The 27860-nt window shown below is 51.6% G+C and overlaps 1 protein-coding gene across 9 annotated transcripts in view; it reads right to left on the bottom strand.

Annotated features, from left to right (window-relative positions):
* Positions 1-27860, bottom strand: part of CTIF (cap binding complex dependent translation initiation factor) — a 293053-nt gene that overhangs the window by 198335 nt on the left and 66858 nt on the right. For 6 of the 9 annotated variants that reach the window (XM_053902678.1, XM_019464103.2, XM_019464110.2 and 3 more), the window contains 3 exons: positions 19152-19358; positions 13539-13586; positions 2548-2619 (listed from right to left, as the gene is read on the bottom strand). In XM_053902678.1, coding sequence (XP_053758653.1) covers positions 2548-2619; positions 13539-13586; positions 19152-19331 — 300 coding nt within the window. In that variant the 5' untranslated portion in view covers positions 19332-19358. The remainder of the gene's footprint in view (positions 1-2547; positions 2620-13538; positions 13587-19151; positions 19359-27860) is intronic. The other 3 variants (XM_019464107.2, XM_019464108.2, XM_019464109.2) reach the window with 2 other exon arrangements.

Below are 27860 nucleotides of genomic sequence, written 5' to 3'. Positions count from 1 at the left end.
GGCTGATGAATCTGTAGGAAACCCCTCCACAAACACCCTTGAAGTCTTCCTTGGATCTAAGCAGCTTCACAAAGCGTGGGGTGCAGCCTCCCCAGGACTCAGGCAAAGTAGCCTTCTCTTTCACCACAGCTGATCCCGACAACCCACAAGACACACACCTGAATCCTCAGGTGGCTGAGGCCGTGGTTGTCTCAGTGCCCTGGCTGTTCTTCTGCTTCTCCCCTCCACCCTTCCTCCCTCTGAGATGATCAGATGGAGGGACACTACATGGGGGCGGTGGCAGGGCCGATGGCCCCATGACTTGCAGGAGAGCCCTCCCCAAAAGGCCTCGTCCTCTGGGCACATCAGGGAAGTGAGACAGGTTTGTATTAACCAGACCCCATCTCCACCTTCCTGGGGCTCTTCCTCCACAATGAACCTATGTCTCAGTTCCACCGGCCAAGAAAAAGTCTAACATGAACATTTTACAATTTCTTCTTTAAATTCTGTTGCATTTCATTTTGTCTAACCCTGCCTACCCCAAGCTGACTGCTAAGCTGCTCCCCAAAGGTGGGAATGGGGGTCAGCTGGTGCTTGTGGTGCCAGGGTGCCCAGTCCCACAGGCCCCCAGCCTTGCTCCATCAGCCTGTCGTCTGGCCAACTCCCCACCCACCATCCCCCAGGGGCATGAACCTGGCCATGAAAGGACGGCACAGGATGAGGGAGGCAAGCAGGAGCACGAGCCATTCTCAGCCCCTTTGAATCCTGTTGGGAGTGACGGGAATAAGACCAGAGGGAATCAGTGGCAAAAGGGGGCCCACAAAAGGTGATACGGTGGGGGGGGGGGGGGCGGGGAGAGAAGATTCTGGAAGATTCCAGAACGAGGCACCTACTGACAAAATAACAGAGAGCTAGCTTTTTGGACTCTCATTTATCAGCTGCTTGTGTCCCCCATCCAAGAACTTCAACTGTTCCCTGGAACCCTTTATCTGGTCCTTGAGTCCCCAGATCCAAGCCCACTTCTGCCGCTGAAGAGTTAAGGGAATCTTCACGTAGGAAACCCCAGGGTAACTGGCAAATGGTGCTCCTGATGTGCCAGGCCTTAAGGGCACTTAGGCCTTAGGGATTCAGCAAGGATAACACGGGGTCCCTGACCCAGCGCTGGCAGTCTAGTGACAAGGATAAAAGTCCTCCATAGAAGGACACCTACTACAGTAAGGCAAGGTAAATGGCCAAATGGGGGAAGGGTACAGTGAGAGATCTGGGTTCAAGTCCCAGCTTGGTCAGGTCATTATACCTCCGTGGACCTCAGTTACAAAATGGCATGGAGAAGCGAAGGACCCTCAGAGGCCATTGAGTTTCCCGATTGTTATATGAGGAAGCTGAGGATGAAAAGAATTTCTACCAAGTTTGTGGCAGAGCAAACAGGAGAACCTGGGTCTCGTGCCTCCTCCCCTACCCACAACCCCACCCCAGGGTTCTTGTTAATGGCTTCCTAGCCGAGAAACAATGAAACACACACAAACAACTTACAGTGTGAGAAGGAAGCTATCCCCACACACCATGGTGTAAAAAGCCCTGCCACCTAAGAAAGATCGGGAACGGAGGGCACTGACCATCTTCCCTTAGGACAGAATAGAGAGGAGGTGATTTAACCAGTGCCATGGGACAGACGTCGGACACAAACAAGTGGGTCCAGGGCAACGTGTGAATGAAGCTGCTTTGAAATTTAGAGCAAGTGAATGCAGGAGCCCAGAAAGGCTCCCCATTTATCTGTCTGGACAGACAGAGTGTGAGGCTGGGCTGACGGTTGGGGATGGAGGGCTTTTTGGCCTCTAATCCCACGGTTTCCCATAGGTAGGAATGAGGTATCGGTAAAAACGGCTGGACACCTAGAGGGTACACAGGGCCTGGGGGTCACCAGCACTGCCACTTCGTCCTTCCAGGCCGCATAGCCCACACCTGTGTGGTTACCCCCCAGGGGATCTCACAGGCAAGCAGCAGGGAGGGAAACAGCGGGTTCCAGCCAGGTCCAGCAAGCTGGAGGGCTGGGGCGGGGGGAATGGACCAGGTGCTGACACCTTATCCCCACATTCTGCCCCTCCGGGTCCTCTGCACACCTGGAGCAGAAGCGATCTCAAGTGACCAGCACCATAACCCTAGGGGTTCCCCTGTTTGTGGGATCCATTCCCAGCACTGATGTGTGAGCCTCCAAGTTCATTCACGCTGTTACTTATACCATTCCACGTATCACTTATCCACTCTCCTCCCAACGGGCATGCGCTTGTTTGCAGATGCTGACGCAAACATCATCTAGTGATGAAAAAACTCTTACGAGAAAAAAAAAAAAAATCTTAGGAACCTATGTATTCTGAGGAGGGGGGTGCTTCGCTGTGGGCTGGCGGTTCAGGGAGAACTTTCCGGAGAGCAGACTGTACCCTCCTCTCTCCTGTTTCCTGCTCTCTCCACATCACCACTTCCCAGGAGAGCCATCACAGGCCAGCCCAGGAACCCAGACAGACAAGACACATTACAATCCCCCAAAGGAGCACAGAGCGGGTTCCCTACCTGCTGTGCGGGGGCTCGCCCTCGGGAGAAGGAACAGCTGCTGTCCAGCTGTTCACTGCAGTCCGTTGTCCACTGCAGGGGAGAAAGGGGTGGTCAGTGATGGCTGGACACACAGGCTCGTCCTCACCCTATCCGGGCCCTCCAGGTATGGCCCTGCTCTTCAGCAGTAGGGTCAGGATAAAATCCTGCTTGACCATTTTCAGCGGCAAATCCTTCCCTACCCGCAGGTGCACGCTGGCATCTCCAAATTCCACCTTGCGGTGACCCTCTCTGGCGTATGCTTGGGGCAGGCAAAGTTACTCCCCTTCAGCTAAACTCCCCAGAGTGATCAAGACCCAGCCGAGTTCCAGGGTCAACCACGCATGACACGGGGTAACTGTGTTTTGAACAAGCAGCACCTCATCTGACCGCCCGACCTGGCTTTAGCCATGCCAGCCGTCCACAGTGTCAACGTTAGAGCTGGAGGTGAGGCATATACGTGTGGATCTTCCCAGATACCCAGCTCCAGCCCAGTCCCAGCACTCACCCCTCAAGAGCTCAGAGACCTGGGGTGCCCCAAAGTGTGGTCTGACAACCACTTGCGTGAAATTCCCCAAAACGTGCTGCATGGGGGTCCCTGGGCCCCACCCTCCACCCTCTGAATCAGTTGGGTGAGACTGACCTTCTGCATTTTAACGCCCCTCAAGTCTGAGAGTTCCTGAAACTCATGGGTCTCCCAGGCTTCATTGCGTCATCTATAAAACGGGGCCAGCAAGGCTGGGTGACTGCAGGGTTGAAAGGAAGGACTTCTATAAACTTATAAAAACACTGTCTAGATACGAAGCAGTAGTAACAGTACAGCTTTTCTTCTGTAAGGTGCCATCTAGCTGTATGGTGGTGTTTTTTTTTTTTTTTTTTTAACGTTTATTTATTTTTGAGACAGAGAGAGACAAAGCATGAACGGGGGAGGGTCAGAGAGAGGGAGACACAGAATCTGAAACAGGCTCCAGGCTCTGAGCTGTCAGCTCAGAGCTCGACGCGGGGCTCGAACTCACGGACCGCGAGATCATGACCTGAGCCGAAGTTGGCCGCTTAACCGACTGAGCCACCCAGGCGCCCCTGTATGGTGGTGTTTTTATTATTGTGCTACACAATAAAACTAGCCTCTTAGGTTAATGTTGAACATTGACCTTGACCGACACCCTGTGTGCTACCTAAAAAGCAGAGGAGCCCGGTATTTCTGTTTGGCACACTTGGTCAAAACTGTGAGTGTGAATGGCTCAAGGCCAGTGCAGTCACGGTTTCGTAAAACCTTAGCCGGCCGTGCCCTCCTGACTGTGGGTCAAGGGCATGGTTACAGCGCTGATGACACAGGCCGGTCCAAGTATACTCTAGGGCTGCGCTATCCAAATGAAATAATACGAGAACTACAAACAGGAGTCTCAGATGTAATTTAAGTGATCTAGCAGCCATATTTTATTTTTTTTAATGTTTATTTATGTTGAGAGAGAGAGAGAGACTGTGTGAGTGAATGCACAAGTGGGGGAGGGGCAGAGAGGGAGAGAGGGAGAGACAGAGAGACAGTGAGAGAGACAGAGAGAGAGAGAGAATCCCAAGCAGTCTCCACGCTGTCAGCATGGAGCCCGATGTAGGCAGGGCTGGATCCCACCGCCATGAGGTCGTGACCTGAGCCGAAATCAAGAGTGGAGTACTTAACTGACTGAGCCACCCAGGTACCCCTCACCTTTTCCTTTTTGAAATATGGCTGCTAGGGACTCAGTTGGTTAAGCCTCTGACTCTTGATTGGCTCAGGTCACGATCTCGAAGTCGTGCCCCATGTTGGGTTCAGTGCTGGGTATGGAACCTGCTTAAGATTCTCTGTCTCTCTCCCTCCCCCTCTGCCCTCTGTCCCTCCCTTTCGCACACTTGTGCTCACGCTCTTTCACTCTCTCTCCCAAAAAAAAAAAAAAAATGAAAAAGAAAGGTTAAATTAAATAATATGTTTCATTTACCTCAATACATCCAAAATATGATCACTTCAACAGGTAATTCACATAAAACATTACTAATGAGATTTTTTTTAATATTCTTCTTTCCATACCAAGTTTTTGAAACCTACTTAGAGCACACGTCAGATTGGACCAGGCCACATTTCAGGTGCTTCAGACACATGTGACTCATGGCTATCCCTGGATGGCACAGCTCAAGGGAAACGGCAGGGCAGCATTCCTGAGCAAGGGGGCCCTCACGTCCACGTCTGGCTCATCTCTGCTCTGCACCCCAGAGGGGCTGACCCCTGCAGACTGCAATTCCCAGGCTCCTGGGTCAGCTGGCTTCCATCTGGGCTTGGCCCCTGGGAGACAGGAAACAGGGAGAAACCAAGGCGCCTCCCCCCTCTTTCTATGCCTCGGACGGCACTACCAGCAGGGACTCGGGTCTCCTTCATGGCTCCAGACCTCACCAGGTAGGCCTTCTGTGCATGACCCTGACCCCTGGGCTGGCAACACCATCTCCTCCTTTTGTGACTCAGGGCTGGAGGTGGCGTTGGCTTCTTGCCATTGCTGATCTCGGGTTGTTTAGCTTCTCAGCTCTTTTGTCATCTGGGTAACCAACTGCCTGGATTAAATCCTGTCTCTCTGGATACTTGCAGTCGCAAAGCATCTCCTCCCAAGATATTCATTAATTATGCTGATTATTAGTGTAAGTATATTATATTTATTAATTAATTATAGGAAGGGAAATGAGGACTCCATCTGATACCACCTTAACCAAGAGATGAAGGGATAACATTGGCCATCACAAAGCACATCACCATCATGGACGCCCCAGCGTGATGTGCTGAAAAGGGCACATCACTTGTGAGCTGTTCTTGCCAAAAACGCACAACCTCAATCTCACCGGGAGGAAACATCAGGAAACCCAAACAGATGAGCTTTCTATGCAATAAGTAACCAGTACTCCTCAAGTCAAGGTCATAGAAGACGAGACCCAGGAAGTGTCATGGATTGGAGGAGAATAAGGAGACCTGACAGCTGGATGCAAATTCGGATCTTGGAACAGAAAAAGGACATTCGCGGGAAAACTGGTGAAATATGTATAAAATCTCATTATACCAATGTTAAGTCCTTAGTTCTCATTATGGGACTATGGTTATAAAAGGTGTTCATATTAGGGTAAGCTGGACAGGTGCATGGGAATACCCAATACTATTTAAAAATTTTTTTTTAATGTTTATTTATTTTTAAGAGAGAGAGAGAGAGCAAGAACAAGAGAGGGGCGGAGAGAGAGAGAGACACACACACAGAATCTGAAGCAGGCTCCAGGCTCTGAGCTGTCAGCGCAGAGCCCGACGCGAGGCTCGAACCCACGAACCGCGAGATCATGACCTGAGCTGACGTCGGATGCTTAACCGACTGAGCCACCCAGGCTCCCTGACCCTATACTATTTTTACAGCTCTATCCTAAGTTTAACTAAAATAATTTCAGAATAAGAAGTAATACATATGTGTACATATACACACGTATTTTTGAATAATGCATATACACAAATGCATGTATATATTTGCATAAAATGTTCAAACTACTGTGAAAGTAATCCCTCTCCTTTATATACTTGCAGCGGTTCCTCCTTTCCTGGTCGGGGCCTGGCCAACAGGGTAGGGGATGGCCAAGACATGCAGCGAGACTACTGGCGGGGGAGATCACGCACCCCTCATTCCATCCTGGGACAACCTCGCAGAGAAAGTCTCCCACCCCCCTTTCCAGGTGTCCCAAACGCTTCACCCCCAGCTGCACAGCACTGATGTGACATCCCAGAACAGTGATTCGTGGGTGGGCGCACCTCCTCCTGGGCTCGGCAAGGCAGGGAAGGGAGCCTCCATGCAGGGAGAAGCAAGCAGAGAGAAGGCTGGGGCTTCACCCACTTCCAGATGCAACCTCACCCCTGGCTGGGCTTTCCCAGAGCAGTTCCAAGCTCCTGTGAGATGGCCCTGCTTTGTCAAAGTCATCCTTAACTTAGTATCTGCCAACCAGAAGCATTTCCTGGGTGCTTTCAGTGTGGGACCGGCAACACGCACCTTCCTTCACAGGTGAGGGGAGATGTCCAAGGGAAGACTGTGCCCTTGGCAGGGGGCTGGGGTGGGTGCAGGGAAGGCAAATGGGCAAGTGGGGATTCCCAGAGAAGCGTGAGCCCGGGTGTGGACGCAGGTGGGGGAACACCGGCCAGCGCAGAGGCAGATCTCAGCAAGCATGACTCTCTGGCCAAGGCAGTCAGAGACCTTTTCTGGGTAGACAGGGTCAGAAGAGGGGGGAGCGACCCTAGTAGGGGAGGGCATCATCAGAGCTGTGTTAGGGAAGGCTAACTAGCCCGGGGGGCGGTGGGGTGGGGGAAGTGCAGGGGGAAAGCAGGTGAGGAGGCTAGAGTCCAGCGTTCGGGTTTCCACTGGTAGTCGAGGCTGAGACGGAAATGAAGGGAGTCTGAGAGCATGGTACAGACAGGCAGCAAGCAGAGTGTGTGAACTCTGTGTGAACGAGAGCAAGATGGTCAAGTCTGCAGAAACCCACCCCAGAGACCCAGCCGGGGCTGGATACAGGCAGGCCCCTGGGCGAAGCTATTGGAGAGGGGACTGTGGTCCAGCTGTGTGCAGCTTTCCTGACCCCTGGGGGAAGAATTAAGTGTGAATCCCTACACTTATCCCACAAAGCTGTACCCACTGAGCTTGTGAGGCTCCCACCTCCCACCCCTGAGGAAGCAGCAGCCCCAGGGACCTCTTCTCTGCTGCTGCTCTCCGGTGCCCAGTTGGGATGAGGGTTCCTTCCCTGGTCCGAAAGCCCCTTGGGAACTCTCCCTCCTCGACTCCAAAGCTCCTCCCCACCTCTGCTGGGACTGCTCTTAGTCTGCAGCCCCCACCCCCTGTCTCCCCTTCCCCTTTTTGGAGCCATTGTCTACAAAAGTCTCCAGATATAGACCTTCCCTGAACTTGTCCTTATCTGTAGAAGATGATTCCAGAATGGAGACAAGGGCCCCCACCTCAAAGCACTCTCATCTGTCCCACCACATGCCTGATTCCAACACTAGAGAGTTTCTCCTTCAAGGTAAACTGGTTTACAGCTAGGAGCAAGTCCTCTGCGGGAAGAGATGGTGTACTTCTGAAAAGGTCATTGAATGTGAAGAGGCAGGAAAAGTGGGAAATTTTTATAAATGGAAACGATGAACATCGAATTCATGAGTGGTGGCGTAGGGCTTCCACTGTGGCTGCTATAATTCATTTTTTTTAACGTTTATTTATTTTTGAAAGAGAGAGACAGAGACAGAGACAGAGACAGAGCACAAGCAGGGGAGGGGAAGAGAGAGAGGGAGACACAGAATCCGAAGCAGGCTCCAGGCTCTGAGCTGTCAGCACAGAGCCCCACGCGGGGTTCGAACCCACGAACCGTGAGGTCATGACCTGAGCCGAAGTCGGACGCTTAACCAACTGAGCCACCCAGGCGCCCCCTGCTATAATTCATTTCTTACTTTACAAAGCAGAAACACAAATGGCACAGCGTTAAGATGTAATAAACAGGGGAGTACAGATGTTTATTCTATACTCAGAAGAGATGCTTATTCTATTATTCTTTGCTCTTCTCAGCGCATTTCAATTATCTCACAATTCAAAAACAATTAAAATCAATTCTCTGTCATTTGCGCCCCAAAGGGGACAGTATTTTAGGAGCAGACTTGGTGGAAGATGGGGGAACCACTGAGCACAGTGGGGGAGGCTGAGGGTGCTAAACATGAACCACCCCACTTCTCAATGGTACAAAGTCCCCCCAGGGGTTGTACTTCCCGACATCCAAGGAGATTACCAGGCTAGAGCCAAACCGGCAAGTTGACTCGGTACAGGATGAGACAAAGAGATAATCGATAAAACCGCATCCATGAACAAACAGATGTACGAATGGGAATTTAGGCTGTAGATTATATAATGATAAGGATAGCGTTTCAAGGCAGCGGAAAGGAGAAACGATCCGTAAACACCGGGATCGAGACAACTGGAGGAAATTGAGGAAAAATTACGCTGGGTCTGCCCCACGCTATCCATCAACAGCACCTTCCAAGTTGATCAGCCTCCAAGAGACAGGTTTTAAACTACATCAAAATCTAAAACTTCTGTGTGACAAAAGAAATCAAGACCAAGATGAAAGCCAAGTGAGAGACAATTTGCAGCACATACAACGAGAATAATTCGCCAGAATATATAAAGATTTCATTTACATCTAGGCACTGTTCTAAGCCGACTACGTAGAGTAACATTTATTTTTCATGGAGATCTAGGCACGTTCATTATGCCCACATTGCAAATATGGAATCTGAGGCGTAGCATAACTTGCCCAGAGTGACACAGCCAAAAAGTGGCAGAATGAGTACAGGCATAAGCAGCTTTTAATTCAAAGAGCCAATAAAAATGTTGGATACTAAATGTAATGTGTGATCTTGGATTCGACACTGAACCAGCATTTTTTTAATTGTAGTAAAATACACAGAACATAAAATTTACCATTTTAACCATGTTTAAGAGTAGAATTCAGCGGCATTAAGCACATTCACATCATTGTGCAACTGTCACCACCATCCACCTCCAGAGTTTTATCATCCTCCCGAACTAAGACTCCGTCCCCATCAAACACTAACTCCCCAGGCCCCTGTCCTCCTAGCTAACTGCCACTTTCCCATTCCGCTTCCATTCTCTGTGGACTTTACTAGTCTAATGCCTCACAGAAGTGGAATCGTACAGTATTTGTCCTGTTGGATATGGTTTATTTCACTAAGCATGAAGTCCTCAAGATTCATCCAGGTTGCGAATGTCATAGGATTTCCTTTATTTCCTTAAGCTTCAATCCTAGTTCATTGTATGGATAGACCACATTTTGTTGATCTATTCATCTACTGATGGACGCTTGGCTATCCACCTTTAGGCTATTGTGAATAATGCTGCTAGGAATACGGGCGTGCAAATAATCTGCTCAAGTCCGTGCTTTCAATTCCTTCGACTATATATCCAGGAGTGGAATTGCTGCATCACATGGTAATTCTATGCTTAATTTTTAAGGAACCTAGAATTTTTTTTTTTTTTTTTTTTTTGGCCACAAAGGGTATAATTGGGAAAACTGGTGAAATAGAAGATTAAATACAGATTAAATAATAATACTGTTTCAACGTTTATTTCCTGTATTATGATTATGTAAGAGAATGTCCTCGTTCTTAGAAAACACACACTGAAGTGTTTAGGAATCAAGGGGAATCTGCAACTTACTCTCAAATAAATCAGAAAAATCTCTTTATAGAATCTCTCCCTCCCTCCCTCTCTGTCTCTTTCTCTCACCCTGAGAGAAGAGAGATAGAAAGCAAATGCTGGAAAATATTAACGATTGGCTATTCCGGGTGAAAGATATACAGGGACTCTTTGTAGTATCACTGTCATTTTTATTTACATCTGAACTTATTTCAAAGTAAAAACTCATTGAAAAAGTCATCTTATCCCGGGCTTTTTAACCAACGGGGTGGCAGGACCACCCAGAGAGCAATTTGAAAGTCACGTGGGAGCCACTACTTTCTTGCAATGCCCAGAAAGGGGACGAGACTTCCTCACGGAGCTCAGGCATGGGACAGCCAGCAGCAGAATCCCACTGGCCTAAAGACTGAGCTTCTCAAAGCCAGGAGCAAGTTCAACCGCTTCCTTTACGCTGGGCACACGGGCACACGGGCTCACTGACTAGGAGGGGAAAAAGAAGAAGGCGAGGTGGGGGCACACGCTGGCTGAGAGCCCATTCTCCATCCACGTGATGCTCCAGAAAAGCCTTGTGTGTAAGGGGAAGGAGGTGCTGTCCGAGACCTGAGATTCGAGAGAGGAAGAAAGCCTTTTTTGGTCCTATCTTAAAAAAAAAGAAAAAAAAATCCCCAACTTTTGTGTTATAGAGGCAGCATAATGTAGTGATTAGGAGCTTGAGTTCTTGAGGCAGTGAATCTTGAGTTCCTATTCCCGCTCTATCAGTTACTCTATGACCTTGGATGAGCCACTTTATTCCTAAGACGCAACTCCCCCACCTGTAATAACTAACAGAAACTAGCAACGGTAGGGGGTTAAGTGTATGGCAACCGGAGTAAGACCACCCGGTTCAAACCTCAGACTGACCACACACTTCCTGTGTGACCTTGGGCAGCTTATGCAACTTCTCTGTGCCTCAGTTTCTCCCTCGCCCCCTAAGCAGGCAACAATAACAATACCTTCACGGAATTGTTGTGAAGAGTAAATGAGTTAACTTGGACAGGCTTCAGTGTCCTTTGTTAGTTACTGCTGGTCTATTTAGACTCCTAGAGCTCAATGCTGGACCCTCTTCTCTAAGCCCCCTCACTCTCGGCTCAAAATGCCATCCATATGCTACTACTGACAGACGTTTAAGTCTCCGGGTCATTCCTTTCCTCTGAACGCCGCCTTTCCACATCTCCCTGCTTCATCAGCACGGAGACATTAATGCTACGTTAAACCTTTCACGTCCCAAAACTGAACTCTCGAGCTTTGTGCCCCAAAGCTACTCCTCCAGGGTTTCCCGTATCTCAGGTCTGCAAAGTCTATCCCTCCATCTGCTCAGGCTAAAATCTTCAGGGCTGCGCAGTAGAAAATCCTATTATTCGGGCACCATGATAGGAATCATTGTCAGGTAGGTGTCCGACTCTTGACTTTGGCTCAGGTCATGATCTCACGGTCCATGAGTTCAAGCCCCCCATCGGGTTCTTCACTGACAGCACGGAGCCTGCTTGGGATTCTCTCTCTCTCTGCCTCTCCCCCTGCTGGTGCTTTCTCTTTCTCTCTCTCAAAATAAATAAATCAACTTAAAAAAAAAAAAAAGAAAATCACGTTATCTGTACCTTTAAAGTATAACAAGTATCTGACCACTTCTTAGCACCTGCACGGTGATCCCACTGCCCCAAGTCACTATCACCTTTTGCCTGGACCAACCACATGGCTTCCTGGTCCCCTCGCCTCCTCTTCTGACCCCTCCCCTTGCCATAGCTTATTCTCCACACAGCATCCCGAGTGATCCTATTTAACTAGTCACATCATGCCCAACCTCTGCTCAAAACCCTCTAGCGTCTGCCCAGTGTCACTAGAGAAAAGGCCAGAGTCCTCCGTGGGGAGGAAAAGGCCCTCCAGATCTGGCTCTTCTAGGACCCTCCCCCTTGCTCACTTTGCTCCAGCCAGATCGGTCCACAGGCTGTTCCTCCAAGCAGAGCACCCACCCCCACCAGCGCTGTGCCATCACATTCCCTCTGCCTGCAACACTGCTTCCCAGGCGGGCTCATTCTCTCACCTTCTTCAAATCTTTGCCCAAAAGTCTAAGTGAGCCACCGGGGAAGCCCAGCACCACCCCGTCTCCTGCCCCACTCAGGTGTCTGCCTTCTGTCTTTCCTCACTTGAAAAGAAGGGCTAGGGGTTGGGGTCAAGGATTATGGTCCATTCTGTTCTTGAGTTTCTCCCCAGAACCTAGACCAGGGCTTGAACGAACAAATGTTAGCTCTAATTATACTTCACTATTTAGCCGACAGTGACTGGCAGAAAAAGAGCAGGTTGAAATGATGATACTTTAGGCCGAACCGCCAAATGACGTTTAGGAGATCATGCTAACTAAACAAGTAAGCTAAAAATTATATGTATGCTAGAAGTTCAATTTCATAAAAGGTATATAAAGGAAAAAATAATACATAAAAATGACATTAGATTTTGTCGTAAAGTTATGGTGGGCTTCTTCGTCTATTTTCTGATTATCTCTATTTTTCCAGTTGTTGCTTTAAAAGTAAAATATAGGGGCGCCTGGGTGGCTCAGTCGGTTGAGCGTCCGACTTCGGCTCAGGTCATGATCTCATAGCTTGTGAGTTCGAGCCCCGCGTCAGACTCTGTGCTGACAGCTCAGAGCCTGGAGCCTGCTTCGGATTCTGTGCCTCCCTCTCTCTCTGCCCCAACCCACTCGCATTCTGTCTCTGTCTCTCTCAAAAATAAATAAACATCAAAAAAAAAAAAAAAGTAAAATGTAATTGTAGGGGTGGCTCAGTTGGGTAAGCGTCTGACTTCAGCTCAGGTCATGACCTCACAGTTTGGTTTGAGGGTTTGGGCCCTGCATCGGGCTCTCTGCTGTCAGCGCAGAGCCCACTTCGGATTCTCTGTTCCCCCGCCCCCGCCCCTCTCCCACTCAAGCTCGCTCTTTCTCTCTCTCTCTCAAAAATAAATCAACATGAACAAATATTAAAAGTAAAGTAAAATTTGTAACTTCCTAAGAAATGACTGGTAATCAGACTGAAGAGCAACCTCACTAGAAATTAAGAAAATGCAAATTAAGATGCCAAGAGATGATTTGTCCCAATACGCTGGTGGTGGTGTGAAAACAGAACATCGTAGAAAACAATTTGGCAACAGCTATTAAACTTGATTCTTCTTCTCAGCATCTACCCACATAAACACTTTCATATGCGCATGTTCGATAATACTCACGGACATCTCTAACGTCTCCAGGGGAAAATTGAGAAGTTAACCTGAATTCCCATCAATAGGTGATTGTTAAAGTATGGGACATCCATACTGTGGACTACTGTATAGTCGTTAAACAGAACAGAGCAGATGTAGAAGGGCTCGTAGAACCCCTAAGGCATACGGCGAGGTGAAAGATGTAGGTTACTGACCAACATATTCACTGGTTATGATTTATGACTTTGAAATAATGTATTTCTATAAGTCTGCGTGTGTGTGTGTGTGTGTGTGTGTGTGTTGGCAAAAGCATTAAAAAAAGGTGATGAAGTTAACTCATTCATCAGGCACTGAAATGAGGTGGTAGCTAAGGGAGACTTTGTTGCTAATATTAGAATTCTTGTGTACCATGAGAACGTCCGCGTATAGTACTTGTGTAATTAGAAATAAATCGCGTCGCTAATTAAATGAGTCCCCCATGCACAAACATCCCACGATGTCCCTCAAACTCACTTCTTCAGTTAAGCTTTGCATGGGTGGTCCACCATTGAGTGCTTCCTCCTATGAGTAAAGAGGGCACGGGAGAGGATTCAAAGGGCAGGAGGGAATGAAGGAATGGGATAAAAGGGGGATGACGGAACAGCGCACGGGGAAGGCAGAATGAAGGAAAAACACGAAGAGAAAGAGAAGGAAAACCACCGTGAGTGAGAGATGCCACACCAGTCTGAGTATCTGCATCCCACTCTTTACACCTGCACGGTTGCCTCGCTCTTGGTAAGGACACTTCGCATTTCACACAAAACCCAGGACCTCCAAGTGCCTGACGACATCAAAAAGGACCGTTAAGAAGTTATTTCCACCCTCACTCGTTCTTCAATTGACCTGTTAACAGAATTTATTGGAAATACGCTTTCATTCAATGTATCTGCTCTTTACAACGTCTCTACATTCTATCCATCCAACGGTGGAGCTCAAGGCAGGTGGCCATGGAAGGGTGGGGAAGGGAGACAGACATGTCCCACCCATGGTCATGGCTGTCAGCCTCATCAGGGCTTCAGAGTCAAGTGGGGGCTTATAAGAAGGCCAATGTCCAAGCCCCTCCTCATTCAACTGAACTTTAGGTGGGGCTTGTACATCAATATTTGTCCAAGCTCCTGGTGTGATGAAAACTGCTTTGAAGCTTTATGATGGTCCACTAGACCGTCCACTAACTTCAGGAAGTGCCAAACATTTCCCACTTAGTAACATCCCAATCTCTTCCACAAAAGGGTAATGGTAGGGTCACCTGGGTGGCTCAGTCGGTTAAGTGTCCGACTTCGGCTCAGGTCACGATCTCGCGGTTCGTGAGTTTGAGCCCCGCGTCAGGCTCTGTGCCGACAGCTCGGAGCCTGGAGCCTGCTTCAGATTCTGTGCCTCCCTCTCTGTTTGGCCCTTCCCCTCTCTCTCTGTCTCTCTCTCTCTCTCTCTCAATCTCTCTCAAAAATAAACATTAAAAAAAAATTTAAAAAAACCGGCTAATGGTCAATGAGATTTAGACTCCTAATAGTAATTCCATAGGGGAAGCAGATCTTAATCACCCAACAGCCTGTTAGTGACAGCCTGCACCAGCAGGAAACCAGAAGTGGGTAGGGAAGCTACCACCAAACAGTGTGGTTTGGTCACTTCCCACCTCTGTACCCCAATCTTCTCTCCTGCAGAATAGGATTATAATCCTCCCTTCTCCCAAGGACAGAGTGAGGACAACTTCCAGGATGTGCCTTTGTGGACTTGGAATCCACTGGAGGGCAGACACTCCTGAAATGTGTATATGGTAGTTGGGGGGGAGGGCATGTGATTTTAAATATGGTATCCCAAAAGTGCTGGGAAACTTAGAACAAACATTCTCTTGGCTATGCATGTAAAGAAAAGGAAGCTTACTGGCCCTATCTATGTCTCTCTCTCTTTCTCTCTTTCCATTCATTCATCCTTCCTTCTTTCCATCCATCCATCCATCCATCCATGCATCCATCCTTCTCCCTAGTTGTTGCTAAAGAAGGTGTGGGGAAAGGGGTGCCTGGGTGGCTCAGTCGGTTAAGCATCTGACTTCGGCTCAGGTCATGATCTCATGGCTTATGAGTCTGAGCCCTGCATCGGGCTCTGTGCTAACAGCTCAGAGCCTGGAGCCTGCTTTGGATTCTGTGTCTCCCTCTCTCTCTGTCCTTCCCCTGCTCATGTTCTGTCTCTCTCAAAAATAAATAAACATTAAAAAATTTTTTAAAAAGAAGGGGTGGGGAGAACACAACTGTACAAGCATCATGAGGTATTTTCTTCTGTCAACCGTCATCTCTCAGATCTTAAAAAAATGATCTCACCAACTGAAAAGCAACATGATTCTCTATTCTCTCAAGTTTTCTCAAGGTTTCCAAGATTCTTAACAATTTTCCTCTTCCAGAAACATCAAAATACCACTTCAGACAGGCCGATGGAGACATTCTGAGGGTTTTTTTTTTGGGGGGGGGGGGTTGGCTTCCATTTAAAATAGTCATCAGGTTAAATAAAAACAAGCAAAAGTGCTCTAGCAGAAAGACTTCCCACAAAGTTGTGTCAACAGAGACTTTATTTTTTTTTAAAGAAGCGTGTTATATAAACACATCTAACCCCAGCCTTACTTAGAGTTGTCCACAGCTGCCTCTTCCTCTGGAGTCTGCACCCCAGCTGTCTTTGTGGGTGTACAGGAGCAGGTTTGGTGGGAGTGGGATTAAAATGTCCCTCCTTGGCCAGCGCCTCACAAGCAGATCCCAGGACCCTGCCAGGTTTTGCATTCTTGCAGGGAACATCAGAGAACACAAAGCTTAAGGAATGCATCAGATGTTACAAGTGGCCGTGTTTTCCACGCTGCTTCACAACAAACATCTGTTTCAAAGCCCCTGCAGATGTGGACCTCCAGGCATGGTCAGTCCCGACCTATCCCCTATGCCCTGAGTGAGGGCACGTCTCTATTTGCTCTATATCTTGAGAGCTCAGCCATCACCACAGGGAGGTCAGAGACAGCAGGAGGGCCCCTCCTCCCAGAATTCTCTCCCCAGTGGCTGCTCTGGGAACAGGAATTCTACCATTTTGTAAAGTATTCCTCTGGGGTGAAGCTTCACGGCATCCTCGGACCCTCCACCTGTAAAAGCCTATTTCACGTTGGAGGAGCCTTCGAAGGATGTCGTGCCACAGGTGCCCAAGGTCACCCTGGGTGTGCACAGTGTGGGAGGCAGGCCAGCCCCGCGCCCCGTCCACAGGGCCTGCTGCTGGGGAAGTCCACTCTGGGATGCTTCCGGGAGTATGCACGAGTCGGTTCACCTCATTCTGCCCCTTCCCGCACTGCACGACCCAAAGACGTTCATTTCCCTTGGAAATTTTCCAGTCTAGTCAGACCGCCCTGCCCCTTCCATTCCAGGTTATGATATTGTTGACTGTACATCAAACGTGATTGAAAACTGACGCATCATCAGACAAGACACTTCCTCCTCGCAGTCACCTATGGACCCCCAGGTCACTCACCCCCACCTCAGTCCCTGTTCTTCTTGAAGACTTTGCTCCTGGATCACTGCCGCCTTCTCCGGCACCTGCCTTTCTTGGTGACGCTGATGTCAGTCACCGTGGTTCCCGTGCCCTGCCATCGGTTCCACCGCCCCTCCCTTCCTGATGTCTCCTCTGCCCAAGTACCCCGATGCTCGTGCCCAGACTTTCGGTGCCAACTCCTGCACTTCCTGCCCTGGACTCCAAACACCCACTCCCCGACGCTTCCATTTTCTGCTCACTCCTTCCGGTGCCACGATTCTGGTAATTCTTTGACTTCCCAGGCCCCCCAGGCCCCCGTCCACTGACCCTCCACCCCTTCCGTATCTATAACCACGTTGGGCCCTCACTCCTGCCCTTAACTGGCTCAGTGTCAGGGAATGTCACTGTCCTGACTCCCTCACTCCCTCGCCCTTCTCTCCCTGCACTGTCAGCGCCCAGAGAAACAGTCCTGGCTAAACTCAGTGTTGTAACTCTGCACCTGCACCCGCACCCTCGTGGCTGAAAGTAGCCGGAGAAGCTCACAGCTGTGTTGCACCACCAGCTGTCATTCTGGAAGCATGGCTACAAGCCTGGAAATCTCCCTCTGCGATTGTGGGTGAGCCGCTGGGGACCGGAGCCAAGGCCAAGCCCTGTCATCTACTCAAGGCCACTGTGCAGCCTCCCCTCTACCCCAGACCACTCCCATCAATGCACAACAGGCTGTGTACGCTCCTGTTTTGACCTCACTTCCCCCAAGAACACATCTCCCCCCTTTACAGCAAACGCCTGTAATACACAGAGGATCTGTATCACCCTCCCCATCTCCAACCCATCTCCTTGACATTTGCCCCACCACTTGACGGTCACCCCTCTAGTCAGGGTCCCCAGTAGCCCCCACTGCTTGGGGAGGTCATCCTCAGGCTTCCTGTTCCCTGGCCTGGCAGCCGCAGTCCACAAGGTCAGCCCGCCCCACCCCCATCTCCTCGAACACACCTTCCCCAGCTTCCTGCACTCCACCCCGCCTGGTCTTCCTTCCTGGTCTTCCTTCCCCCCTCGGCCAACCCCCCTCCTGCTCTCTGGCTGGCTCCTCCTCCCATCCCTGCTTTCTGGATGTTGGCAGACTCCAGGGTCCATGTGACCCCATGGTCTCCCTGACTCATCCCCTCTGGCTCTCCCCCTTTCTCTGTACCTCAGCCTCCTCGCTGCCTCTGGAATACTCTTCCAGCGGGGCCTTTGCCCGAGATAGCTGCACAGCTCACCCCTCCACCTACTTCGGTGACATCTTTCCTGATACCCTCTTTGAAACAGCAAACTCCTCCCGACCTTCATCACTCCCCATTTCCTTTTCTGAATTTATTTTCCTCCGCAGCGATTGTCACCCACCCGCAGGATGTAAGTCCCAGGAGGGCAGAGCTTTATGCCTCTTTTGCTCCCTCCCAGACGCCCAGCCCTAGAACAGAGTCAGACACAGGGTGGGTGCTCAATATACACTGTGGAGCGAATAATGGACACGTTAGAAGCTTCTACTAATTGTGATTCAAAACTTCGAGGACACTAAGGAAAGCATCACATATGTTCCCACCTTTTCTCTTTCAACATTCCTGAGGAAGCAGAATAATCTCCATTCACCAGATAGGAAACATCAAGGCTCGGAGAAGTTGAGGGGTGTGCCAAAAGTCACACGGGCAGCTAGAAGCAAATCTGGAACCAATTCTTTTTTTTAAAAAATTTTTTTTTTTTTTCAACGTTTATTTATTTTTGGGACAGAGAGAGACAGAGCATGAACGGGGGAGGGGCAGAGAGAGAGGGAGACACAGAATCTGAAACAGGCTCCAGGCTCTGAGCCATCAGCCCAGAGCCTGATGCGGGGCTCGAACTCACGGACCGTGAGATCGTGACCTGGCTGAAGTCGGACGCTTAACCGACTGCGCCACCCAGGCGCCCCTGGAACCAATTCTTAAACAAATATCTACCGGGAATTGATGGCGCTGAGGAAAGATGCGTGCGATATGGCCACTACCCTGCATGGCTCACACTTTATTCTCGAGAACTCAAGATTTCCAAATCCTGGCCCAGAGTCGGCTGAGTCTGGGCTGCCAGACTAGCCCAGGAGCAGATGGCACCAACCTGAAGTTCTAGTCAAAACGCCTCATGCGCCTAACTAGAGCTGGCACGCACAGCCCCCTGAGGCCTGAGACAGACGGCATGAGACTCAGTTCTGTGGCCGCCAACAACTGCCTGTATTTGAGATCGGAGAGAACGTTCACAAGTTACACCCTTATACGGTGTGCATTCCCGGTAAGCTACAACCTCCAGATCTCTTCTAGAACACGAGCTTGTGGAGGACAGGGAACAGTGCCTAGCCCATGACAGGAACTCTATAACCACGCGTCCAGTGAATTGTGAGTCTGGCCAGGCCCCAGCTGCCCAGCCCGGTGGGATGGAGTAGAGTCGGAGCAGGGGGGCTTCCTGCCTGGATCCCGTGCTCTGCTGCCTGGGGCCATCCATGCCAGGGCCAGGCGGCCACACGCTGCCCGGATTTGGGATTTGGAACCACGTTCGAGTCTGCCAAGGCCCCCGCACCTGCGCAGCGCTCACCTGGGAGATGTGGGACTGGGTCTGCTCGCTCTCGCCGTCCCCCTCCGTCTTGTCGGCCAGCAGCCCCTGCACCTGGTACTCGAGCACGTAGCTGTCGATGAAACGCTCCAGCTCCTCGATTTCCTGTGAGCGGCTGCTCCCAGCCTCGGACGAGGCTGACGCGGCAGAGGAATTCTCCATCCCTCCAGCTCAGGGGCTGCGTCCGGGCTGCAGGAGACAGAACAGCGGGCTCTGTGAGACGTAGCTGGAGGCAGGGATGACGCCCCACTCGAGAACTACTCCCCGCTCCCGGAACATTCTCTCACCCATTACGGCACCTTGGCCTCCCAACATCGCTGAGAAGTCAATGGTGTGCCAGCTGGCCTTCCGTATGAAGAATATGCTGCAACTCCCCTTGTACACAAAGGGAAACTGAGGCCCGGAGAAGGCCGGTGACTTGCCTCACTGGCCGACACAGTAACTTGTGTGATAACTCGTGTGGTAGCTGGACCTCACCACCTGGGAAAAGGCAGAGGAGGGACCCAGCCTACCACCCAAGCCCCACTTCCCAACTGGAATTAGCAGAATCTATCACATACCAGAATGAAACAGACCAGAGGCTTTGACGTCCTTGACCCAAGCATTAGGATGTAAGGGGTCCCCAGACACAAACCCTCTAGGTGGCCTGGGTCCTCCAAGAAAATGTCTCCTTCTAGGGGCACCAGGTGACTCCGTCAGCTGGGCGCCTGATTCTTGATTTTGGCTGGGGGCACGATCTCACGGTTCGTGAGTTCGAGCCCCGCGTCGGGCTGTGCGCGACAGCTCGGCGACTGCTTAGGGTTCTCTCCCTCCCTCTCTGCCCCTCCCCCACCCTCTCTAAATAAATAAATAAATGAAAATGTCTCCTTCTAAAGAGATGTTCCCTCTGTGGACACCACACTCTCCTCTAAATTAGCTCAGGCCTCTAGGCCTTAAGTTGTAGACACAATCTCGCAGCCTTGTTAGGATGTGGCTATCAGGGCATGCCGTGCTCAGTCTATAAGGACGTGACTGGCTATTGATGGTGGAACACGAAAGGCCTGGTGGAGGTCTGGGAGGGCACGGCCTAGGCACGGACGCTGTCTGGCCACCCTCCACAGGTGCGTGACTCTCTCGTTAGCCCTTGGGCCCTCTCTCTGTGGTGGCCTGGCATGATGTGGTGGGCATTCCAGGATACCTGCTGAAGTCCGCCAACATAACTGCCATCCTTCCTGACCAGACTGGATGGAGCCAGCCACTGCAGCGGCCCAGGCCCGCAGGGACACCCCCACTGCCCACTCCTGTCCCCCGAAGCTCCCACCGGACCCCACCCGGAAGTGGGGAGAACCAGGACCTTTCTCACCTCTGTGTCCCTTCCCACCAAAGACCCTCCCCTTCCTTCCGACAGGCTCTAGGCCAGACGGGAAGGGGCTTTAAGGCTTATCTGGTGGCCCTTTCATCATCTGCAAATTGGTGCTCTCCATGGGGGAATCTGTTCAGCTGGAGGAAGTACAACCCATACGTGGTTTCATCACCAGAACTAGCAGAATGGTCTCAAACTACCACCAGTAGATCCACAAAGGAGACCCGAATAACGCACAGGACTCTGGGACCACAGGGGGTTGCATGCAGCTAGAAAGTGACTATTGATAATAAAGGCAAGGCCCTGGTATGTTTAAAGGAACACTTGAATTTCAAAACCTTGGATGACTGAGAACTTTTTTGGAACGTAGTTATTCGCCAGTTACCAAGGGTTTGTTGAGTTTTCAACTGTAATGGATCCAAGACGGGGAAAGGAATGGTCTGCTGACTTCCAGAAATGCTGCTGAGACCATGAATGTGGACTCCCCCAGGCCCCCGCCGGCCTTTTCAGAGGCTGGTGTTGGCGATGGGGAGGAAGAACTGGCCGAGGAGACACAGACATTCCTCAATGATTTCCAGGCTTGGGTTTTGGCTTTTGGCTGCTGCCTGGGGCCCAGCCTCCCAGGGACCCCAGGCCAGCTACAGAGGGACTACGCAGGGCTTGCTCTGGGCTCCTGAGCTCGGCAGCCTGCGGGGGCTCATGGATGTGTCCACCCGGCCCGGAGGGAAGAGTCCAAAGTTTCAGGCCAGGGTGCCCTCATCAGAGTGAGGCCAGGGTGGCAGTGGGTCTGCAGAGAGTCTGCTCTGATTGGGAGAAGCGTGCCTAGTGGTGCAGGGCCACAGTCAGAGGTGACGGTGGGGATGTCCCATGCCCCTTCCTCCACCTGCCATCCGAGGCCTACAGTGGGTTTACATCCCTCCTACCACCAACGCCCACCTTACCTCTCCTGCTCCTGTGGTTGCCCATGATCCCCTCTTAGCCCACTCCTTCTCCGGGCCATACGCCGTGTGTGGTAGGCAGAACCCTAAGAGGGTTCTGGGTGTATACCTTCTCCCAGTTACTCAATCAAACACTAATCTAGGGACTCCTGGGAAGGAGTTTTGCAAATATAATTACATTCCCAGTCAGCAGACCTTAAGACAGGGAGATTATTCAGGAGGGCCTCCTCCAATCACAGGAGCCCCTTCAATCTGGGGTGGGGGGTAGAGACAGAGATTCAAAGCAGGAGAAAGACCCCACGCGTTGTTGCCGGCTTGAAGGAGGAGCACGTACAAGGAGCACAGGCAGCCTCCAGGGATTGAGAGCACTCCCCGGCCAATGACCGGCAAGGAGAAGGGGCACCTGGGTCCTACAACCGCAAGCAAGTAAATGGTGCCAACATCCGGTGAGCTTGGGAGCAGACTTTGTCTCCCAGCCTCCAAACGAGAAATGACCTTGGCGGACACTTTAACTTCAGTATTGTGATTTACTGAGCTGAACTTCTGACTTCTAGAACGGTGAGGTAATAAGCAGGTCTTGTTTTTAAGCCACTAAGTCTGGGGGTGCCTGGGTGGCTCGGTGGGTTGAGCGCCCGGCTCTTGGTTTTGGCTCAGGACATGATCTCACGGTTTCGTGAGTTCGAGCCCCACGCTGGGCTCTGCGATGGCAGTGCGGAGCCTTCTTGAGATTCTCTCTCTCTCTCTCTCTCTCTCTCGCTCTCTCTCTCTCAAAATAATAAACTTTAAGCCACTACGTTTGTAGCAATTTGGCACAAGGCCATAGAAAACTACATGCGATGTTCTTTCCGCCTCTCTGCTTCTGCGCACACTGTGCCCCTCACCCAGAGGCATCTTCCCCTTCCCCCCTACTTACAAAATCTAGAAGTGTTTACATTCACAGAATACTAGAACAGCACCCCAGAGGCCACCTGGAGACTAGCCCAATTCCCTGCTTTCAGAGCGGGCTAGTGGGCATTATACTGTGACTTCTACTGATTAGAATGGCTAATGTGTCCTGTGCCCGCATCATGTGACAGACACTCCTTCCAGCACTTGATATGCCTTCACCCACTTGCCCCTCACAATAACCCCATGAAATCGGTATAATTACACTACTTAGAAGAGAAAACGGAGGTTCAGAGAGGTTAGGTTACTTGCTCAAGTGCGCACAGCACAGCTCCAGGTTGGCCTACACCTCCCCGCCTCTTCATCCCACCTCCTAGCAGCCTGTTTGGGCTCTCAGGACACCTCTCACTTCTCATTCTCCGCTACCCTTCCAGAGCCCAGGGGATTCTTCAAGGGCCATGTGAGCTTCTTACTCCCCACTGGGCCGTAGGCTCTAGAGGGCCCCGGCTCTGTGCCTAGCTCAGTGCCCGGCCCTGGGCAGATTGCCGGCCTCAGGGGACTGCAATGATAAGGCTGATGTCCAGAGAGGGCTGAAAAGGAGCTGCCTGCAGGAAAAGCTGGTGTCTAAAGCCATGCCCATTATTCCTTGAAGGCTTAAGATCTTATCAAGGGCCTCCTGGCACACTTTCCAGGTACAGGCGGAGGACTGGGCTTTGCAGGAACTAGACAGGAAGAGTTTCCAGGGGGATCAGGTGCCCGGCCCCGCCCGCAGCAGAAGCACTGGCCTGCCCTGCTGGACTCTCCCCTAGGCTCTCACAGGCCCCTCACAGGACCACAGCACAGTCCCGTGGGGGAGCCTGGGGTCAGTGATCACCGAGGAAAGGGACAGGCATTGACACCCATTCCCAGCCTGCATTAGTCTGGTGCCCAGAGGGAAAGAGAGGACTCTGTACACAGGTCACTTGTCTTGGATGCCTTGTATGGTCTCATCTCCGCTCGGTTCCTCCCCCCCAACACCAGTCAGAGTCATACAGTGAGCCTGACTGCACCTCCCCTCAGCTCCCGAGCACCTTCTGCCCAGGGCTTCTCAGACACATGCCAGTAGATGCCTGCAGGAACCCACCGGGGGCCTGGAATCCTGCACCCTGGACGTGGGAGGAGTTACCAGCTCCAGGGGCAGCCCTCCACAAACACTCCCTCCTTGGTCTCTCTCTCAGATAACAACTGAAATGTGTTCTTCGTAATCTTCAGCAGGTCCCAGTGGACTGAGCCCAGCTGCCTACGGTGGTGACCAGATCCATAGTACCCCTCTGCCCGGCCCTCCCTGCTCCTATGTCACTCTCCCCAGGGATGCCTGTTCTTGGGGTACGTCCAGGAACTCTGCTTTCCCTGAGGGAACCAGGCTAACGTATCACCTGGGCTCATTTGTACATTCCAGAATGAGTCCCAGCCAGGGAGCCAAGAGGCCCCTCTTGCAGCAGAAAGGCCCAGCACTTTACCTGTTTACCAGAGAAGAGGGCAGAGGGAGAGGGAGGGGGTGCTGTCCACATCATCTGTCTGCTCAGCTATCAGGCTGGAAGTTCAGGCAGGCACTCGCACCCCCAGTTTTTTTTTTATGTTTTATTTATTTTTGAGAGAGAGAAAGACCAAGTATGAGCAGAGGAAGGGCGGAGAAAGAGGGAGACACAGAATCCGAAGCAGGCTCCAAGCTCCGAGCTGTCAGCACAGAGCCCGACGCGGGGCTCGAGCCTATGAACCACGAGATCATGACCTGAGCCGAAGTCGGACGCTCAGCTGCCTGAGCCACCCAGGTGCCCCACTCACAGCCCCAGTTTTTAAAATTGCAGTAAAATATACATAACATAAAACATACCATTGTAACCACTTTTAAATGTACAGCTCAGTTGGCATTAGGTATATCCACAGTGTTGTGTAAGTATCCTCACCATATTTCCAGAATTTTTCATCATCCCAAACAGAAACTCTGTGCCTTTTAAACACTAATTCCCATTCTCTGCCTCTCAGCCCCTAGCAACCACTGCTCTGCCTCCTGTCTCTATGAATTTGTCTGCTCAGGGTACCTCATGTAAGTGGAATCATTCAACATTTGTTCTTTTTCTTTTCTTTTTTTTTAACTATTTATTTATTGGAGAGAGAGAGAGAGGGAGTGAGCAGGGGAGGGGCAGAGAGAGAGAGGGAGACAGGATCCGAAGTGGGCTCTGTACTGACAGCAGAGAGCCCGAGCGGGGCTCAAACTCACCAACCGCGAGATCATGCGCTGAGCCAAAGTCGGACGCTTAACCGACTGAGCCACCCAGTCGCCCCCTGCTTTTTTAATTTTTTAAATTTTCTTTTGGTGTATTTCATTTAGGATAATGTTTTCAAGATCTATTCATGTTGTAGCACGTGTCAGAACTTCACATCTTTTTATGGCTGAATAACACATTGTGTTACAATGATATGTTGCCCGTAGAGACCACATTTTGTTTATCCATCACCCACCCATGGACATTTTGTTTCCACCTTTGGCTAGTGTGAGTAGGGCTGCTATGCACCGGGGTGTAAAATATCTGAGTCCCTGTTTTCAATTCTTTGGGGCACACCCCTATAAGGTCTGCCCCACTTTTAAGGTAAAAAGAATGAGGAGACACAGAGTGAACTCTCAGGCTAGTGGGAAGCCAGGGAAATACAGGGATGCTTTCTCAAGGGCTTGTCCTGCTCTCGTCCTGCCTGCGTTTGGCGGGGGGGGGGGGGGGTCTCCTCCTGGCTCAGTTTCTCATTCACAGCAAAATCAGGATGGGAAATTGCCCACACAGCCGGGCTAAGCTGAGCGCGCCAGCAAGAGGAGCTTATGTTTTAATGATCCCGGGGAAAGTGACGGGGGGGGGAAGGGACCAGAGGAAGAAGAAAGGAGAGGGTGGAAGAGGAGAGATACCTCCAGCGACAGTGGTCCAGAATGCACAGCCTGCCGAGGCCAATGCAGCCAGCCAGCCACGTCGCCCCGCCCTGCCCCCACTGCCAGGTGATGGATGCCGAAGAACAAAAAGGCAGGCAGCAGGAGTGAGAAAAGCGCTGAGGCTGCGTTTTGCTCTAAAGGGCAGGCAGCCCAGAGCCTGCAGGCAGGAGGGGTGGGCCCGGTGGGCACAGCTTGAGCAGGGGTGCAGCTGGCCGAGCCTGCACAAGGACAGGAGGGGTGAGGGGCTCCTTCGCCTGCACTTCCCAGATGGGACTTCTGCCCACCCACAGCTGTTTGGTGAATGGGGAGACCCATGTTCTCCCGGGGTTGATAAGGGACCTCATCCCAGGCTGGGGGCCCAGGCAGACCCACCCCCGAGGCAGCCTTCTAGGCATGCAGGTGAGCCTGGCTATTTTTAAGGCCAGAAACAAGGACACTCATGTTCTTTGATGAAAAGGCACCCACCCCTCTCCCAACCTGTGTCCCTCCACCCAGACCCAGGGGAAAATATCTTCCCCTAGCTGTCCTCTGCCCAGAGCAGTGCGGCTTCCTTTGGAGATGAGCACTCAACGAGGTGCTTCTGCAGACAGGGTTCTCAGCTCTCGGCTGGAGATCTCTCTCTCCCAGCCCTCTGGCCGTGCCTGCCTGTGAGCCTGTGAGAGCCCGCGGTGCTACAGTCAGCGGCTAGAGATCTGGAGGCAAACCGCGGCCTGACATCACCGGGCGCCCCGTGAGCCCAGAGACAAGAAGCTGGAACCGTCCCAGCCGGCTCAGCGTGCCTTTGTGCTTGCCCAGTGACAAATGGCATTAGTAGCTGTAAATTTAGCCAATCCCTTTAAGAACAGCCAGGCATTAGAAGCATTACCTCCTCCTCCAAAGCCCGGGACGACTGGGTGACCTGCGAACCAGAGGAGACGATTCTCTCCTCTGCCACCAGCCCTTCTCTAGGGCATCCATCATTCCACACCCCAAAAGGAGGCGGCACCGCACCCCTTACCCTTCATCAGACCCTTTTCCTCAGGCCCTCGGCACTCAATTCACCCTGGGTCCCTTTCTGGGAGCTCACAGCCTGGGAAGGGCTCGATTTCTGCTTTCCTGATTTGTTTGTGTTTTCCTGGTGCGGCTCTGGGGGGCTTCTGGCTGCTGCGAGGGGCCTAGCCTCTTGGACCCGAGGCCAGCTGCAGGGTAGCCGTGCGGTGCTGTGGGGGGCCTGCTCCAGGCTCCTGAGCTCATGGGTCCGTCCACCCGTCCCAGGTCCGCAGACAGAGGTAGGCGCGTGTGAGCTGTGGGCGGGCAGGGGGGCCCAGCACGGCACTGCCACTCACCTCACGTGGAATGAGGCCACCACTGCCTCCACCCCGCTTTTGCCATGGCCATGGTGCCCCACAGCCTCCCTCCCTCAAGGCCCCCCTCCCGCAGTAGTAGCTTCCTGGTGACACAAGGCCCACCCCCTCTTCCCTTCTTAGTTCCCCTCAGTGCTGGTAACTGAGACCTTCACCCAGAGCCTGCAAGGACAGCTCTCTCCTCTGCGGGCTGTCGGGCAGCCCCCAGGGCCAAGCCAGGCCACAGCCGCCAGCGGAGACTGGGGGAGGAGAGAGGCCACTGCTTAGGGACACAGGACGCCCACGGCTCTCCCAAGGAAGCCGTGGGAACCCCCTTCCTAACTCCTGCTGCCAGCCCACGCTCCACCTCCTGCCTCCTGCGTAAACAAGCCTCCGGAGAGAAGGCTTTTCCCGGGCCACCTGCTGCTCTTTCACTCTGCCACTCCAGGCAGTGCTGGCTCTGGGGACTCTGGGCCACATTGGTGTTTGCCAAAAAAAAAAAAAAAAAAAAAAAAAAAAAAAAGCAGGGGGATTCTGGGACACCTCTGCATACAGGAGCCTCAGGTCCCCAACCACCGGAAGTAGGAAAGTTCACACACACTCAGAGCTGGAGGCGACCTCAGAAATCAGCAACACTGACTGTCAGCATGGGGGATACCTGGTACCCTCTGCATGTCCAGCAGTGGAGTCCCCAGTATAACCTTCGTCGTTGAAACATCAGACAGGGTGTTAGCTAGCATACTGTTTTCCAAACTGCGGGTCTCAGCCGTTTGCTGGGCTGTAAAATACACCCATGATTTCAGCATTTAAACATACGTAACTCAATTGAAAGTATCAGTGAGTGACATTGGTCGTAAGCGTTAAGTGTCGTTCTATGGAAGTTGTGCCTCACCTATCCACGGAAAACGTATTTCTTCCGCAAGGCGTGGCCAAGAGCTTAAAGTAAAGCGGCAAGGGACAGTGGGCTTTCCGGACTTCAATGTGCTCGTGAATCACAGGTGGAGCCTGGGATTCTGCATTTCTTTTTTTATTTCTTTTTTATTTTTTTAATGTTTATTTATTTTTGAGTGAGAGAGAGAGAGAGAGAGAGAGAGAGCAAGCAGGGGAGAGGCAGAGAGGGAGGGAGACACAGAATCTGAAGCAGGCTCCAGGCTCTGAGCTGTCAGCACAGAGCCCGACGCGGGGCTCGAACCCACGAACCGTGAGATCATGACCTGAGCCGAAGTCGGACACTTAACTGACTGAGCC

This window comes from Panthera pardus, unplaced genomic scaffold, assembly GCF_024362965.1.
Source record: "Panthera pardus isolate Hobbes unplaced genomic scaffold, ASM2436296v1 HiC_scaffold_15, whole genome shotgun sequence".
NCBI lineage: Eukaryota > Metazoa > Chordata > Mammalia > Carnivora > Felidae > Panthera > Panthera pardus.
Note: the sequence above shows the minus strand (reverse complement) of the source record. Positions and strands in the feature narration are given on the sequence as shown.